Raw genomic sequence first — 18,646 nt, 5'->3', positions numbered from 1 at the left:
AACTGGGAGGCCTTGACTGCCTCCATGTCCAGACGCACTGGAACACAGACGCTGAGGCCGACACACGGAAAACACACAATCACACGAGGTTCAGTGAGGATATGTTTTGCTTTTGTTCGCTGGTGTTCCCCTGTGATATTTAGATGTGGGTGCAACATCCATCTATTCCATCCACCAGCAGCTTCTCCATTACTGCGCTCCTCCTCGGGGGGGAGGCTCTGGGAGTCTGTGACCTTGGAGGCCTCCGTAAATGTATTCAGCTGCATTACTGAGCAGCCATATCCATCTCATCAAAGCTCATATACGTAATTAGCCGCTTTGGACCTAATGTGCTGTGATTAGCTCATTATTGGTGGCTGCTGTGTGTGTGTGTGTGTGTTTTGTGAGGCACTGCAACGTGTCATCCCTCAGAAAACACCCGTCTTCTTCACTTGCTCTCGGGGTGAATGGAACCAGGAGCCTGACTGACCTGGCCGTGCGTCCACGAGCGAGGGGCGAGGGGAGTCCGAGCTTTAGATCGCCATGTCTGCACGTCCTTGAGCAGACGAGTGTGAGAGTGAGAGGCCCGCAGGCTTCAGACGAGCTGTCTGTCCACAGAGAGGTGGAGCGGCGTCTGTTGGTTGTCAGTCAGGATTCAGCAGCAGCTCCCTGTCAGTCTGGTCCAACCTGTTCTGCAGGAAAATGAGCGGGGAGCGGAGCAGCAGAGAGCCGTTAGCCCAGCTGCTAGCTGTCTCCTCGACACGGCTTATTTAAACAAGCGGCCATCTCGTTCTGCTGCCGTCAGTGTCCTTAACGTCGAGGCCAATTCAGTGGTTGATACGTCCAATTACAGCTGTTGGTGTTTAGCCACCAGTTACTCCTTCTACGACCAGCAGGGAGAGTAATTAGAGTGACGCTAGTGAATAAAGTGAAATTGAATTGAAATGGATATAGTCGGGACCTAAGGGGGCGCCACGGCCAGGTGTGAAAAACATGACACCACAGGCGACGGTTTGTTGTGGGCCGGGCAGTAACCTGGCAACACAGAAAGGGATTTTAGTTTTGGGTCATGGTTCATAGTTGCCAACTGAAATACCTCAGCTCCATGAGCGTGTGTTTGCATGAGCGTGTGTTTGCTTGTGTGTGTGTGTGTGTGTGTGTGTGTGTGTGTGTGTGTGTGTGTGTGTGTGTGTGTGTGTGTGTGTGTGTGTGTGTGTGTGTGTGTGTGTTTTGATCATCTGATCATCACGCAGTCTCTCCCTGGTGTTGTCTTTTCTCTCTTTAGTGCTCGCAGTCTTCTGTAAACAGGATAAGGAGGATAAGGAGGTGGAAGCACACCCACTTTGTCATGAAAAGTCACACGCTGTTGCTCCCTCCCTCCCTCCCTCTCCCTCTCTCTCTCTGTCTCACACACACACACACACACACACACACACACACACCTCCAGGTGAAGGGCGTATCTCATTACACAGGCTGCGGTGGTGACGAGTGGTGCGGAAGGAGTTGCCGTCAGTGTTGATATGGCTTTTGCTCGTCAGCGTGGAGAGAGGGGGCTTTTGTAAACAGTTTGAAGGGATTATCGTAGTGGTGGCTGAAGGGATTTTGGACTTTATGTAAGCAGACGCTTAAAAACGTCCAGCTGTTGAGGAATGAGTGTTTAATGCACGGCTCGGAGCTCCGGCAAAACTCAGGTAGGGTGTTTCATTTCATTGTCCTGAGTGCAGGTGCTGTGTATCCAGGTCACTGCTGTGGTTCATGTGAAAGACGTGCTGTGGATAACCTGTGTGTTTCTAGAAAGAGAGATGCAAGTGGGTTTGTTTGGGCCGTGTGAAAATAAGCTGCTGCTCTGTTCTTGCCCACCACTGACACACCTTCTCTCTCTCTCTCTCTCTCTCTCTCTCTCTTCATCTCTCGTCTTCTCTCCCACTTCCTTCTTCCTCCCATCACTCTGCCTCTGCAGGGGAGTCAAGCCGGGAGCTGGGCCCCCCTCCTTCGGTGGATGAGGCAGCCAACACATTGATGACGCGCCTGGGTTTCCTTCTGGGAGACAAAGTGAGCGAGGGGCCAGCCGGCACCCAGTACAGCATGGAGGAACCCGAGGCGAGACAGGTAATGGTCTCGCTAATGAATTAGAATCTTTTTCCAGGAGACTTGGAAACACTGCTTGTGGTTGTCTAACCTTTCACATAAACGACTGGTGTCAAAAAACTGAAATCCCATTGATATGCTTTATTATAAGTGAGGTTTTGTTTGGGAAATTCAACAACTGTCTGATTTGATCCGTTTTGATGTTTATCTCGGTGAAATCCTTGTTTGCACTTGTTTGGAAGTCAGGAAAAACCAGATCTTCTCAGACAGTATTCATTCCTGCCTTTTCTATAAAACATCACATATCTGTAACTAGATTTTTATTCAACAAATGTTTCGACTTGCAGCAGGTTGCTCTTAAAGTTTCTCTCCTGCACCCTCACTTTTCTATTTACCAGTTGTGCAACAAACAGCTCTCAGATCCCCTCGTGTCTCCACCTAAACCTGATTTGACGGGTGTGAGTTTTCCCAAACTGAGGGAGAAACACAGAGCGAGAGGGAGAAAGGGGGAGGAGGGAGGGTAAGAAGGGGGCGAAACTGTTGCATGAAGTATTTGGAGCAGGCTCGGGTACGAGGCTTCCACTAAAGCAGTGTGGATAAGCGATTACAGGCTGATGGTCTGACTGTGCTCGTACGAGCGCTGCAGTGGGGGTGTGTAAATTGAGAGAGGTTTATTCAAGCTGCACTTTTTGGAGACGTGACTCATGCTAGAGCGCCCTGTTGAATCGTTCACGCAGCACAAACGTATTAGTGGAGATATCTGCTCCAAATGCTGTTCTAAATCTCTTTGACTCACGAAACATCAAAAAAAATTACAAGAAAAATCTAATAAGCAAATAAGAGAGCAGGCTTTTGTTAGTGTTGTCATTTGTTTAGGATTTACTTGCTTTCAGTGGACGTCAGGAAGTAACTCACGGTTTTTCTTCTGGGTTTGCTTTATTTGTCTGATTATCATATTTCCAAATCTTTAATTACATTAAACTTCATTTTAATATGTAGAATTAAACCATTATATTGATTTGAATGTACATAATTCATTGATGTGTACATACCATAAAAAACAGATAACAATACTTAACATAGTTCAGCTGAAATTTTAAATATGATTAATATATATTTATAATAATTATCTCTAAAAATAGAGATTTAGATAAAGATATTTCTTGCAACCACTCGGCACAAGTTGAGGGTTTAACTTTATTCTTCTCGTCCTATCTTCCGTCTCCCATCTGACTCGATTAAATTCCTTCAATAGCTGACGTCTTGGCTGCAGGACCTCAGCAGCTGATGGGACAAGGTGACCTTCACTCGCAGACACGGTGCAGTTAATTGCCTTTCATACTCTCGTGCTCTCGCTCCCCAAATAGATGCAGTGTTCCCAAGTTCAATCCAATTCTCGTGCGGCGTTTAAGGTCAGGCCCGCACAAGACGAGGTTCATTAGCCCGCCGGATGGAGCTGCGGTGTCGCCGCAGGGCGCGCGGAGGTTTGAAGGTTTATCCATTCGTGTGGTGGGTTTGCGACTGAGTCAAGCTCCTGTAAACATGACACACGAGCGCTCCCGTCCGCTAAGAGAGCAGAGTCCAGCGGTGAACGAAAGAGCGACTGACGAGGTGTCTCTCATCCTCTCAGTCAATCGGTTCGACACACAGACTCAGCTGAGGCTACAGGTCACGTGCTGTAATAGACAGCGTGTTGATGATGTGTTTACAGGTGTTGTGTGGGATCTTGTGGCTCAGGAGCCACAGAGGCTCATCCACTAACGTCTCCTTGGGCAAAATGCTGAACACCAGATTGGGTGAATGCAACTTTTACTGTGGTGGATAACATCAGGGAAGTGCTTTATAAATACTGTCCATTTACAGTCTGTCAAGGCCAGATTTTGTTGTTTCTGACAGATCTGAGTGCTCATTACTGATAATGTATATCCACTTGTGTTTCTAATATTCTTCATTCATTCATTCCGCCACATGTTTGTTAATGGACAGAGCAGAACTCTCAGTACGATGGTGCCTTGCTGCTGTAAATAAGATTATAATGACACCTTTCTGACGGTGTCAATCAAAACTGAACACTATTATTGACAGAATGCATGGCTGAGCTTTTGTTTTTGCGGTTTTGACGTGGTTCCAATTAGAAATCTGGATGTAGCAGATGTGAATGTGGACTGGAGCTGTTCTAGGTGTCATTCTAGTTTTGTGCCGTGTTATGTGGATTTTAAAGCTCTGCACTCTGTATTGGACACCAGTGGAAGGATCTCTGTGACATTTTGCTCCAGATATCCGTGGCTCCCAGAGGATAAATCCTGACGCTGATCCTCTGACTTTTCCTTCAGTTTCAGCTTCAGTCATTTGGTTTTAAGAAACGTCAAAAACTGACTGAATCTATCGCCGTGAAATATAGAGCTAAAACTCAGATTCCCCCTCTGAATAATCTCATGAAGGACTTTTATAATCTGTCCAAAACTTTTGTTTATGATCAAATTCGCCCAAAATGTAATTACTGCACCAACAGCTGCAGCTTTTTTAGAGCTTATCCGCAAATGCTAACATACCAGCACACTAAGATGAGAACACGAGCATCAGCGGGCATGAATACATTTCTCAACAGGGGCTTGTTATTTTGCTGAGTTTCACTTGAGAACGGGAAAAACTGGAGTTGAGCCGACTGACCATGTGTTTAATTGACGACCTCCCGAGCCGCAGCCGCCCCAGCAGATAATTGACAGATCGATCGATGATGAAAATAATGATGAGGTGCAGCCCTGCTCCTGACTGTAAACATGTGTGGGTGTGTGTATCAGCTCAGTGCGTCCTGTCAGTCTTCCTCTCGCACATGAAACGAGACAGAATTTCGAATGTTGTTCCGAGCACGACTCCGCCGCTCCTCCTGTTCTCTGTCCGTCTTCACGCCGGCGTTGACCTGAACACTCTCTCTAACTGTTCAATAGACACCTACTTGTGATTCTGTGTTTCAAATATTCTGCACCCTTGTTTTTCTTGTGCTTCCGTTCGTTTCCCGTGCGTGCATGGATCTCTTTGGAACGCGTGTGTTTGTGCACCTGTGGGTTCTCGCAGCAGATTAGACACAGCAGAGTGTTTTTTTATTTTTTATTTTGTTCCCTGTGGTCTCTCATCTCCTAACTTGAACCGAAGCAGAAGAGGGTCACAGCAGGGCGCCAAAACAATGCTGGGGCTGGAAGGACACGCAGTCACTCCGTGTGTGTTTGTGTGTTGTTTTTAGCTTTTTCCTTTTTTTTTTTAAATTTAATTGCTGTCAAGAGGAAAACAAATGAAAATAGGTCTCTCAGTGAGCATAAGGTCCTATTTTCAAAATCATGTTATTTATATACTTCCGCAAACGAGGTCTTTGCCCCCGTCCATTTGGCTGCTTTGTTGTTTTTGAGCATGATTGTGGAAATGCTACCGGACGGAGCACCAGGAAAGATGGTGGAACTTGGTGGAAGGATTCATGGGTGGTCATGAAGAAGCCATTAAACTTTGCTGCAGATCCGGATCAGGGGGCGAATCTAGTTTTCCCAGGGAGAAATTCATGGATCTTCATCAAAAAGAAATCAGGGAAATTGGGTGCAGTTACTCCAGTTTGTTTTTAGGGTTCAAACTTGTAAAGGCTTTGTCACACACCTGCAACAAACCTCCCACAAGTTAAGGAAGACAAGTTTATACATTCATACGCGCCACCAACATTTTTAGATTCTGGTTCTGGTGATTTGATTTGATGTAAACACACTGGATTCTTGTATTTTCCCTGAGCTGTGTAGTCGTGTCTGTTGTGTGAGCCAACTTCTCACAACAATGCCACAAATCATTAGATATTATGATGATGATGGTGTTTTTGTGAGTGTGGGGGTGAGACGATCTTAAGAAGGGATTGACTCATGTGGTGAAAGCAGCGGGGGGGGGGGGGGGGCTGAGCTTCTGAAAGCTGCAATATTGAAGTGACATTTTCCTTTGTTTCTGACTCAGACGTTAAAAGTTCAAACATTGTATTTTGCCATGTGTTCCAGGGCCAGAACCAGAGGATCAGCCCGTGCTCCACCCTGACCAGCAGCACTGCCTCCCCCCCTGCAGGCAGCCCCTGCTCCACACTCCCCCCTGCCATGCCAGGCCAGGCCGGCAACAGGGACTGCGCCTACGGCTCCGTCACCAGTCCCACCTCAACACTGGAGAGCAGGGACAGCGGGATTATCGGTGAGATTTGCTGCACACGGATTAACAAATACATGTATAAAGGTATACAGGGATTCTTCCTGAAAATAGGCTCAGTCGTTGTTTGTCTGTAGGATCACGCAAACACTACTGAATTGATTTTATTGAAACTCGATGGAAAGGTCGAGTCACCCAAGAAAGAACCTGTTTACTTTTTGAGAAAATTCGATTAAGGGGGCAGATCCAAATCCTATGTTTTATTCCAGCACAACATAGAGAGATAGGACGGAGCGTCGATAAGTTGAAAGGCGTGGTTCACCTTGAGATTTGGTGATATGAATGAAAGCGATGCCTCACTCCTCTCGGTCCGTGTTTCAAGTCAGACTGTGGTAACCTGTCATGAACCCGTCTGGAACATGACTCGAGTGCAAATGTCACGTAGACATCATCTTTGTCGTTCCTGGATTGTTGGTAAAACAATGTTTCCTGGCAACAGCGGCGATCGTCTTCATGTTCGATGATGAAAACATTACGTCAACAAGCCGCAGATTGATTCAGAGCAATGGTAAATGTGTGAAAGCAGATGTGTTGGGTGAAGAGAAGGAAGGAGCGTTAAACTCAAAACAAACCCAGTGTGGAAATGTACTAAATATTCTGTATGTGCAGCACTGATGACGGTGTCTTTCCCTCTGTCGCAGCCACTCTGACCAGCTATTCCGAGAACATGGAGCGAGGCAGCAAATACGGCGAGGGCTCCCGGGCCAACCTCAAGCTGTGGCAGTCCCAGAAATCAGGCATGGACTCGTTCCTGTACAGGGTGGATGAAAACATGACAGCCTCCACCTACAGCCTCAACAAAATCCCTGAGCGCAACCTGGAGAGCATGTCCTCCCACTCCGCCCACTCCATCCCTCTGTACCTCATGCCCCGCCCTAACTCTGTGGCAGGTGAGTCCCTTCCTCGTTCCCTCCCTCGCACTCCCGTGAAAGGCAGCGGTTACCCGGCGGTGCATGCAGCTTGCATATTCTGCCAAGATGGAGCGCCGTCTCTGGCAAAATTTGAATTGAACTGCTGGTTTTCAGTCCTGTTCCTCCCTGTTTCCGACTCCTCTTCTCTCCTATCAAGCTTTCTCTCCTCGCCTGTTTTCTGCCGAGGTGAACTGTGATCCCTCCCTTTGAATTCCTCGATGCTCGACTGTGTGGTCCCCAAATGCAGCAATGAAACACCGTTGAAAAGAGAAGAATATATTTGTGGTTTGGAGGAGCAACCTCGAGCATTGTGGCGGCTGCAGGGTTAAAATTTCTAAAGCCACATTTCTGCCAGACGCTCCGTAAAATCATCTGTGAAAAGAGCCAATGAAATGCGGCGTTCCACCAGACTGGAATGCCATCAACTCGAGTTATTTGGGTGTGACGTCATTCGAAGCTCCGAGGTGGAACACGGCATAAAGTCACTACTATTACTACTAACAATCCAGACTTTTAATACACAAATATCACGTGTTTTTATATATTTGTGAGACTAGTGCAGTCCTCGTTCTTTCTTTCTGAAAATCTCCTGAATATCTGTGATAAATCAGACACAGGCCTTTTGAAAGAGCTCTGTAATGGTTTGATTTGATTCAATTTGTTGTCAGTTATTTAAAAGAATCTAAATATATGTTTATTTAGTGAGGAAATAGCTTGTGTTCAGATATCATGGGGGTTACGTTGGATTTTCGGGGAGCTTAAAATCCGCAGTGGTATTTAGCTCTCTAAACTCTCATCCCTCTCGTGTGGAGTGAAACCAGAGAGCAGGAGGATGGGAAATAAAACAGCTTCGGCAGAACGTACTGCGTCTCGGAGAATATCGCATAGGAAAGCTTCCATTGCTGACAGGGGTCTTATTGATGTGTGCTATTGTCGGCCGCAGCTGCCTCAGAAAGGCTCCCACAAGTAGCAGTAAATATATCAGGGGAAAAGCCAGTTTCATAACGCTGCGTCCGTCCTAATGGGCCTGATTGTATTATTGTTCTCAGACGATGAGCTCTATTCTGCACTTCTCGCACTCCCACTGGAAAACGTGTGTGTGCACGTACCACAGACACACACACGCATGCATTTCACTAAACACTGAACATGTGCCTGACGAGGCTCGTCGCCGCGGCCATGACCCGCTCTTTATGCTGGTCATGCTCCGCTGTTTGACACGACTGTCTGGCAGTGCTGTGACTCTGCCGGGTTTAGAGATGCACCCTACTATCTCATCTCCGCCCCTCGGTACCCAGACCTTCAGAGGAGACCGGGCGAGCCGTAGACAGACTACAGAGCAGCGGATGATGCAAACAAATAAAATAAAGAGGGAGTGAGAGAGAAAACCGGATGGCGTTTGTATTTGTCAGGAACAGGAATTCCATATCGAGGAGAGGGATGGATGCATGCGGAAGAGGAGAGAAAGAGAGTTTCATAATCTCTCTCTCCCTCCTCTCTCCTCCACAAAGAATTATTAGACGATGCAGGGATGGGAGGGCGAGCGCAGGCTGAGGATTGGCTGGGCTCACGCAGCAGTGGAACATCAAAGCCCCAGGCATTAACCGTTTCTATCCCCCAGAGTGACAGAGAGACACTCGCTTTGAAGTGCGGCAAGAGAGGGAGAGAGATACGGAGCGCGAGCAGAAGGCGACTGGGGAGGAAAATGAGGAGGGAGGCGAGTGGAGGGGGGGGGGGTACTCTATTACCTAATGAAGGCAGTGCGTTGGCAGAGCTGAAGATGGATACGGAGGAAGGAGTAACCAAGACCGAGATTTCTCTTTGCTCTCTATACCTTTGTGGTGATGGAATTTAAGGACAAGTGAATTTCGCATATTCGAATATTTAAGCAAGAGCAGAGAAGAAGAGCAGAGGCCTACGTTTCTTGAGAAAAGCAAAGATCCCTGCGAAATGACTCCACAAAGGGATGTTCAACAGATTTAATAGTGATTCAGGTCATTCAAATAAAAACAAATTTAATTCATTAACAGCTTGAGTATCCAGTTATTTAAAAAGTGATGGATTCATTTATCCAATTTTCCCTCTACTCTTTATATAATCCACAGAGATCACTCCATTATCAGGACTCTATTGTGCATTGTAGTTTAATTAACTTCTATTATTTTGGGGTGGACCCACAAACATCTTTGAGATATTGATTAAAAAGCTCGCCTCCACACAGGTGATATGCTATTTTATTTAAATCTGTGTGAACTGACCCTTTAAGCCACGTTGAAGCATCTATATGCACCAGTTTATGTAACAGCCTGGGGAGTGAGGAATCCCTCCCGTCTTAAACAAAGGCTAAAGGGATATAAAAGACACCGCGAGCTTCTCCTTCTCTCGCCTATAATTTCACTAAATGAAGACAACAGCTCATCGGAGGCGACACTTTTCAATTCCAGGGCCGGACGAGTGTCATTGATTTCCTTTTTCGACATCTTTCCCTGATTTCCTGTTTGTCCCTGGTCTGCTTATAAACTCTGAGCTGCACCTGGAAGCATTATCGCTTAAATACCAGGACCTCTATTATTTATGGTCCCAGGTTATCTCCAGGGGAGATGTGAGGAGAATACTGAGGTGTTTAAATCCCTGGCAGCCTAATATCAGAGCCGATACTGTAACTGGCTCAGCCCAGCTGCTGTATGTGCGTGTGAGCATGCGTTCTTTGAAACAGGAAGTGTCTGATGTATCGTTACCCAAAGCGCCCGAGCTCTCTGCTGCACTGTCAGACTTTTTTTCACTCCCTCTGTCCATTTACTCCTCACTCTGTTTCTCTTTCCTCTTTATTTCTCCTCATGCGTGCGTGCAGTCTCAGCGCATTGGCACAGGAACTGTGGATGTGATCCCCAGCAGCCTGCTGCATTGCAGATAGAGATGATGAGCGCACAGATTTCAGTCCTCACATTCAAACGCAGTTGAAAGAGAAGAGCAGAAACAGGAACTTTTCAGCCCGTCAGCCCCGAGCCGCTCTTCCTCGGTTTAGCTTCAGATTAATGCCTCCACTGTCTCTGCTTTTAGCCCAGTTGGGTGACCAGCAGGCCCCTTCCCCTCGTTCCCACCGGGGCCAAGCCTCCGGCATTCTCAGCTGCCATTTTCCCTCCATTTTGGGAAACCCATGTGGCTCATTTTTTGGGTCCACGGCTGTGGTGACTCAGGCATTCAGCAACACACACACACACACACACACACACACACACACACACACACACACACACACACACACACACACACACACACACACATGCTGAGTACTTCACTGAGCTTAACTCCCCCGACACAGAAACCACTCTTTGAACCGAGGACAGCTCAGGATCAGTGTTGATGTTGAGTTTTACACCAGGGAGAACTGGTGGGCTCAGAGGTCGGCCATTTGGAGGGATTATTTTTTGGACTGACTGGAGACACACACTCACACACACACACACACAGAGGATATTACTGAGAAGAACCATGACTTGACAGTTCCTGCCTCCCTCAACTCCTCAAATTTGACTTGGGATCTCAGGACCTCAGAGTATTACAGGTAGAGTGTTAGAGAAAAGGGAAAAGTACAATGATAGTGTACATATTTTTATATTATTGATTTGATTGTATTTTCATCTACTCAACACAAAGTACTGCACAGATTACCATGGAACCCGGTGGTAGGATGTGGTATTGGTCAGGACAGAACCCATTCAATTTTGGTCTGTGTCACGAGGTGGATCCATTCAGTTTTTTCCCAATTCACCAGTTTCCCAGGGAATGATTTTAAAAGGGTCTAGATGAAAAAAAATATGGCAAAAATCTCGTTTTTCACTTTATAACTTCCTGTCTTTATCTTTCTCCTTGTGCTTGAAGTACGTCCTTTTAAACTTGCTTCAGCTATTTTTAATTAATATGATTCTGGTTCTGTTTTCACTGAGGTAATTGCCAAGATCCATAAACGCATTAATCAAATGAAGCAAGAAACACAAGCAGCCAGAACAGACAGGTTTTAAAACCAACCTCCATCTTCGTCAGATTTATTTAAGAGAGAAAAAGATGGCAAACTGTAAAAATTATGACCGAAACTGTCTGTGGGAAACATCTATCACAGTTCACAGACTGTGTTCTTCCTGCCTCTCCGTGCTTTCAGGCGTTATTACTGACATTTCAGGTGCACTCACTTTCAGGTTCACCTCCAAATAAATCTCCGAATCTGCTCATCTGACTGCTCATGTTTCTTGGCCCATTGCATCTTAACGACGTCGCCGTGCTCCTCAGATCCTCAGGTATCTCTACGGTGAATAAAAGTGTTGTCATGACTGATGGAAACGATGGAAGAAATTTGATCTGAGTTGAAGTAAAAAGTAGTGAAGAAACACAAAATGACGAGGTCCCCTCACCCATCAAGGTACCACCAACCTCTCGATGCTAAAGACTCTTCATCCTCCTTCACCCCAAACTTAATCGCGGGGTCTCAGTTGTGACGGAGGACCGAGTCTGTCGCTCACCCACACTGGCGACTTCTAATCTCATTTTTAACACTCACTCGTTTTGAGCGTCGGCCCTGAAGACACAGCGAGGTGTGAACATTCAAGCAGCCAGCGTCAGACAACATTCAGGCCATGAATAAAACATTTGTCTGCAGAGCTAATTAATCCTGAGAGGGGTCGGATGGCATCTGCCTCCGTGCCGCGTGACAGACACCGAGAGGAGCGAGTTTGGAGCAGAACCACATCGGGTCGTCACGTGGCCGCCTGACAACTGCCACAGGCTTGTCACGACCCGCTGCTGTGCATTTATGGGCTTCTTTACTGTATGTGTCTCATAATGTGAACACATGTTGACAGCAGTGTCTCTCTCTCTCTCTCTCTATCACCCACATGAATGCAGCGACCAGTTCAGCCCACCTGGAGGATCTGGCCTACCTGGATGAGCAGAGGCACACGCCATTACGCACCTCGCTGCGCATGCCCAGGCAGAGCACCACCTGCGGGCCGGGTCGCTCCGGGCAGGACCTGAGAGGTGAGCAACGAGGCGGACACACACACACACACACACACACATAATTTTTTGGGCTTAATTTGACATGACGTCTGTCTTCATACTCAGTTCATGGTCTGACCAATAAAGTGATTCATAAGAGAGAGATGGTTCTCTTGTTCAAGTCACAGGTTGGAAAAATCCAGATCCAGTTTCAGGGCTTAAACAGTGTTTTACTGATGACATGACGCACGACGTGACACGATTCAGGCTCAAAATAAACCAAAAGAAACACTAAGCTGAGAGATCTTGTTCTATTAAATTCTGTCTGTGGCTCAGTAACCTCAGTGTGACCCTCTGTGTAGGTGATGAGAAGTGCAAACCACAAGTCTTAAGCATTCAACCATCATTTACTTAGATTTTGCAGCTGTAAAAATCAGGCCGGGCTGTGATTAGCTTCACATTAGACACAGTGCACAAGTGAACAATAGGACCCTGTTCTGTTCTCCATCCATAAACAACACAAAGCAGCTGAGCATCGCAAGGCGACGACAGAATGACGAGCGAGTTATTTTTAAAAATTCAAATGAAAAGTCAGTGACGGTTGATTCGCAGTTTGTTACGTGTGTCAGATGCGTGTGTGTGTGTGTGTGTGTGTGTGTCAGAGAGAGACACACAAACACCATGTTGTCAGGTTGTGTCACCGCTAAGCTTAAGATTTGTCTCTGCACTAAAGATTCACGGTCAGCGTTCAAGTCCAGCACACAGCACGCGCCCCCGGTTATCCAGCAAACCTCCTCGGTCCTTCTCACCAAATGACCAAACGGCCTTGATGTCACAACATTACGTGTCCCCCTCGCCCGTCTTCCTCCGTCACTTCGACAGTAACGAGCCCCCTAATGGACGCCCTCTGCCATCCAAGCGAACACAAATATGCGTCCCTCTGTATTTTAAACACCTGTTAAGACCCCACTTAGCTGAGAGCTCGCTCGACTGAGCGGCGATGTCATTCCCCTGTCAGGGTGAGAGAGCATGAGGAAAAGAGGAGAAAGGTTAGGAGAGAGATGGAGAGAGAGAGAGGTGGAGATAGACACAGGCAGGTGAGGCAGGAGCTTCACTTCCTCCTCGGAGCTTCACTGTTACTGCCAGAGCCACTTGTTTCAACCTTCGTCCTCTAAGGGCAGCCAAGTGTGTTTACAAGCCAGCCGACTGCGTCCTAGCATGCTTTCTGCCTCCTCGGATCAGCGTCAGCGCCTCCCCGAGCGCACGGCTCCTGCGGTTTCACCAGGAGAGACAGCGAGCGAGACAGAGGCAGACAGGACGTTGGAGGAAAGCAAGTTGAAGAACGGACTTTCTTCTCTGCTGATCTTATAAGAGAAAATCCCGGAAATCTGTAATAATAGACTTATGGATGAAGAATCACCGGATAAAGGGCTAGTTCGTAATGTGATTGGATGTTTTTATCACGTGGTCCTCGGGGCTATGGAACACATTCACACTTCCCCAGAACATTTTCCGTCTCACACACACATCCTGCTCCACCCTCGGTCCAGACCACATGATATCTTATGGCTGGTTTGATATTCTGGAGGATGAATCACATCCATCCATAATCGATACCGCTCACAGTGTCACTGACCCACCTGATGAACCACAGTGATCCCCTCTGATTCTGCTTTTCACACAACGAAATGTTCTGATTTTCCAGGACGCGCATGATATTAAATGAGTCGTGGCTGAAGTGAAAGTGGGCAAATTTCACACACTCATAGGTATCAGTTCCCCAAACACATAACGTTTCCCTGGGGAAATAGTTAAAATGTTGAAAAATATCTCACCATGTTAAAGAAAGTGAAAGTTCGTTGATCTCCTAATTTTTCCCTGACCCATAGCACATCCTTTAGTTTTTGTGAATCTTGGTTTCAAACAAACCAACAAATGAATCTATAATATTTACCAACTATGTGACAGAGATATTATCAGGAATCAGGAAACTTTTTAAAGCCCCGACATCTGTAGCTCATTCACAGCAGCTCGTTGGTCCTTTTCTGTGAGAAGCAGATAGTTTGCCGATGAACCAGAGGAGAGAAGTCCTCTGGTTATGTGTCGGTCAGGTGCTAACCAGCTGACTGAGGCAGCTCTATCTCTGGCCGGCTTCAGTCGAAGCTGCTTTTGATGTCGGCCATCGGGGCCCGAGCTGTGCTGCTGTTTTGAGGAGGGTGAGTCAGACTGTAATGGACCTTCTTGCTCCTCCTGCCTGCCTACCTCTAAGATTTACCACCCACCTTATCTATTCAACGCAAACTCCATCACGTAACTGAAGACTGGCACACACACACACTCTCTCCATCGTTTATCTCTCGTCCTCCTCGCTCCTTCTCTGTCGCCCTCTGTCCCTCCTCCCTATATACACTCTCTGACCCGGGAGAAACATGAATAATAAGTCGCAGAAATCCATTCAGGCACTTTAATTGATTAGACATTTAAAGGATGAGGCTCCTGATGCCGTCAAATCCCTGAAAAACACCAAGAGCAGCAATGAATTGATTCTAAACACAAGAATTGTGTGTGTATCCAAAGCCTGACAGAGTTTAGAGCTCCATTGTTGTTGTCGAGCTTGGCCCTGTAATTTATTTCAAGTCAGTTCTGCTGCCGTAATAAACCACGGCTGAAAATAGGACCAAACTAATTCACTCACGATTTGTGAAAAAACTACAAGACCCAGTTGTATTTAGGAAATTAATGAGCCTTTAAAATAATGAAACCATACTTGAAATGATTTGGTCTAAATCTTTAGCAAGAACTACAGGCATTGAACTCACTGCCACAGAGAGACGGGTGGCACGGTGGAGCAGTGGTTAGTCACAGCGAGAAGGCTCAGGGTTCTAATCTGACTTCATGTTTTTTTCTGGGAACACTGGTTTCCTTACAACAGCCCAAAGACATGCGTTAATTGGAGACAGAGGGTCGTCCACTAACCATTACACCGGTAGTTTGATCCCCAGTTCTTCTGACCCGCACTCCTTGGGCAAGACACTGAATCCAAATCGTCCCTGAGACTGGAAATATAGCAAGATTAATATAGTTATAATAATTTAAATCCAATCTTTTTGACAGACAGGTTTATTATATAATATTAATATTATATCCCTAGAGGTGGTTTTGCTCCTGTCCGAACAAAATGTGTTGGAACGATGTGACATGGGTTCAAGGAAGACATTTTTCTAACTAAGCTTTTTTGACATTTTGAGCAATTTCCCTTGGAAGTAATTCATGGGTCTTCATGAAAACACAAAGGGGTGTTTAGATATTTATGTGTGTGAGCAATTTCTGGTGCAGATCCAAATAAAAATCTGGATCTAGGAAATGTGAATGTGTCCTCATGAGGGGTCTAATGGTCCCTGTCGGAGGTGTGCGCTCTCTTATCTATTAGTAAACATGTATTTACAGCAAACACGCCTCTATTGCCGTCGAAGTCGAGGGAGAAGATAAGAGTTCAGATTTGATGACGGTGCAGGAACCTCATTACAGCAAAACAGCCATGACTCATTTCAAGTCATTACCTTTTCTGTAGCTACTTACTTTGTTTTGATACCAGTGACTTAAGATAAATACTTTTTATTTAATCTGGACTAAGTGATGTGTGGTCTGTCTTGGAGTTTTTCATCTTCTATCGCTCTGTTGCTTGGCTGTAAAACATAAAGTCAGTCGATATCAGCAGAGAAATAATGTTGAATCAGTCTTTGCAGGAAGATTCGAGTATATTTTTTAATGAAGGAAAACATCAGCCACAGGAACATTTAGATTTATTATGTTGCTCTATAAACCCGCTGTGCAAATTACATAAGATTAGATTTTCAAAAGACAGAAATTGCATAAGATGCTGTTGCTGTTGCGTATGCTAGCTGTGTAGCTCTGCATCCACTGTGAGAAGAGATGTCTGGAATTTTAACCGTGTGTCTGAAAAACCAGACAAAGGAATGAAACAAGAATCCTTCGACAAACTCGCACATCCACCAACTCCCACATCAGCCTTCAGAAATGTCTTCGGCCTGACCTTAGATAACCCATCGCCGCGCTCCCCACAACCCTCATGGAAAGCAGATAATCATGAACTGCTCTTCCTCCTCCTCTTCCTCCTCCCATCATTTCCTCTCCTTCTCCTCCTCTGTGCCAACTCCACTCTCCTCCACTTCCCATCCTCTTCTCCTCCTCTGCACCTTATCCTCCCCCTCCTCTTCCTCCCCTCCCTCTCCTCCCTCTCAAGCTTGTTCAGCCACCGTGAGTCATCCTCACCTGGTGAATAATTAAAATGTCTGAGACTCTGCTCCGTCTGGCCATGGAGGAGGAGGTGGAGGAGGAGGGGTGATACCTTGCTCAGTGTTGCCTGAGGGGGAGTGTTATGGGCAGGATTACGAGCAACTGCCATCCATCCGCCCCTCACTCACGCGCGCACGCACCGGAAACAACTCCCCCGGCCGCCCTTCACAACATGGCTGCCATGTTTTCCTGGAATACCTGACACAGTGGAGCAGTAGTGGCTGCACGATTTAACGTGGGATGTGTAATCGCTTCTGCCATTTGGAGAAGTATGAGTTTTACAATTCCACGAGGAGCGACGCAGCTTTCCAGACACGTTTGGCATCAAGTCACCCGCAAGTTAATTGAGTTAGTGGCACTTAAGACGAAGCATGTTTGGGTATTTAGTCTCTTACTTCAGGGGCCTGTGCTATTATAGTTGCCAGCGTCGGGTAGTTTTTTTTGCATTTCCCATCACCAGAGTTGCATCAGGTCCATTCTTTCACAGCATGACACACAACTGGAGGAATATTACATCAGTTTGTGAATTATAGACATAATAGAGTCGTCGGTCTCTCTCTGATTGTGTGTGTGTTGTGTTCGTGCTAAAATAATCTGACTGGGGAATATGGATGAAAACGTCTTTTATTACATTGGGCCGCAGCCGGGCTCAGAGCTCAGTGCAGCAGAACTGTTTGAACTCGGCAGACGCTCGTCACCCACTTTCAGGTGTATCGGCCACTTTTTGCTGATTGTTGAAGTATTGTTTAATATATTCATCGCATTTCTTTTTCATTCTGCGATGTATAATTAGCATTCCTGGAAAAATGAAGCCTGCTTGCACCAGCACTTTGGTGTGATGTGTGTTAAAAGATTACATCAAGAGCAATATCAGCTCATTGTGTTCTGTCCCCGCGCTCTGAATCCGCACTGGACTCCTTTACCGAACACATGCAACACGCACTGATGCACCGCTGCACTGAACCTGCACACAGTGAGGACATTTCTGTCTCATCCTGCCCGTCGACTATATATGATACATACAGCCCTGACTCACTGTGCTTATTGCTCGAATGCTGCAGAGTGTGAAATGAGCTGCTGTACTCGCCCGGTTCTGACCAGCAGCGATATTTCTCCCAGCGGCGCCCTCTGAGAATCTGATCAAATAATGGAACAGAAAGAAGTTTACGAAAGAAATTTTAACAGTTTGTTTTAGCTCCTCTGTAATAACTCCAAATTCAGGATTCATCTCACACTGCAGTAAATTACTTTATGTTGAGATGTAACGAACAAACTTGCCTCGGAAACCTCATATAGATGAAATATGAAGATATAAGATGTATAAAAGATTCACAGAGGAAAGTGGGTGAGTATTGCAGTTCTGTGCTAAGCAAGGGATATTTCATATTCTATATTGTTCACGAATTCTTTCATATTGTGGGGTAACTGTAAAAACTAATATTAGACCCTTGTATTTTTTCCAGAATCGAGCAATAAGAGAACATGTTGTGTATTTGTGTTATGTTTGTGTTATTTATATAAAAAGAAGCAGGTAATATAAGTTTCTACTGCTGTTTTTTTTCATTCATGGAATTTGCTTCTTGATAATAAAACTAAACCAACTGTAGCAGCCTGTGATTCACACACACTATAGACTGTGGTTGGAGTTGAGGTTGAATTACTACTCTGACTGCATTCTACTTTTATGGGGATTGATTGATCTCGGCCCGGCGCAGTGGAACCAATTAGATTCTCCCAAAAGTGTGAACCTTCCCCAACCTGCCCTGCAGACATGCTGAGGAACGCGTTCGGTGTAATTCACTGGATTTCAATTAGTAATCGACCCCGGTCTGGTGGTTCCCAATATTTCTGACATCACGATGTGCTGACTCTACTGCTGCTTCCTCTCCTTTTGTTGTGTTTCATTGAGCTGCACCTTTGCCCTGTGCTCTGACAACACTGCTGCCACACTCACTGCCTTTTCTGTCCTCCCTCCCTCATCACTCCTTTTCTCTGCCTCCACTTTCTCTCTCTCTCTCTCTCTCTCTCTGCCTTTCTCTCTCTCTCTTTTCTGTCTTTTGCTTGCTGTTTGTCTCAGCTTCTGCAAATAACACCCATGCCTGGCAATCCCAGTCACGTAAGTTACTTTGATTTT

At 46.1% G+C, this 18,646-nt stretch overlaps 1 protein-coding gene across 17 annotated transcripts in view; it reads left to right on the top strand.

Moving 5' to 3' along the window:
- tanc2b (tetratricopeptide repeat, ankyrin repeat and coiled-coil containing 2b) overlaps positions 1–18,646 on the top strand; it is a 112,427-nt gene that overhangs the window by 78,444 nt on the left and 15,337 nt on the right. For 11 of the 17 annotated variants that reach the window (XM_069518008.1, XM_069518009.1, XM_069518005.1 and 8 more), the window contains 5 exons: positions 1,941–2,089; positions 6,094–6,277; positions 6,934–7,182; positions 12,103–12,234; positions 18,590–18,628. In XM_069518008.1, coding sequence (XP_069374109.1) covers positions 1,941–2,089; positions 6,094–6,277; positions 6,934–7,182; positions 12,103–12,234; positions 18,590–18,628 — 753 coding nt within the window. Of the gene's footprint in view, positions 1–1,450; positions 1,789–1,940; positions 2,090–6,093; positions 6,278–6,933; positions 7,183–12,102; positions 12,235–18,589; positions 18,629–18,646 lie in introns of those variants that run through there. The other 6 variants (XM_069518006.1, XM_069518012.1, XM_069518007.1 and 3 more) reach the window with 4 other exon arrangements.

The sequence above is a fragment of the Paralichthys olivaceus genome, chromosome 21, assembly GCF_024713975.1.
Source record: "Paralichthys olivaceus isolate ysfri-2021 chromosome 21, ASM2471397v2, whole genome shotgun sequence".
Taxonomy (NCBI): domain Eukaryota; kingdom Metazoa; phylum Chordata; class Actinopteri; order Pleuronectiformes; family Paralichthyidae; genus Paralichthys; species Paralichthys olivaceus.
The sequence above is the reverse complement of the archived record's forward strand: the minus strand, read 5'-3'. Positions and strand labels throughout refer to the sequence as shown.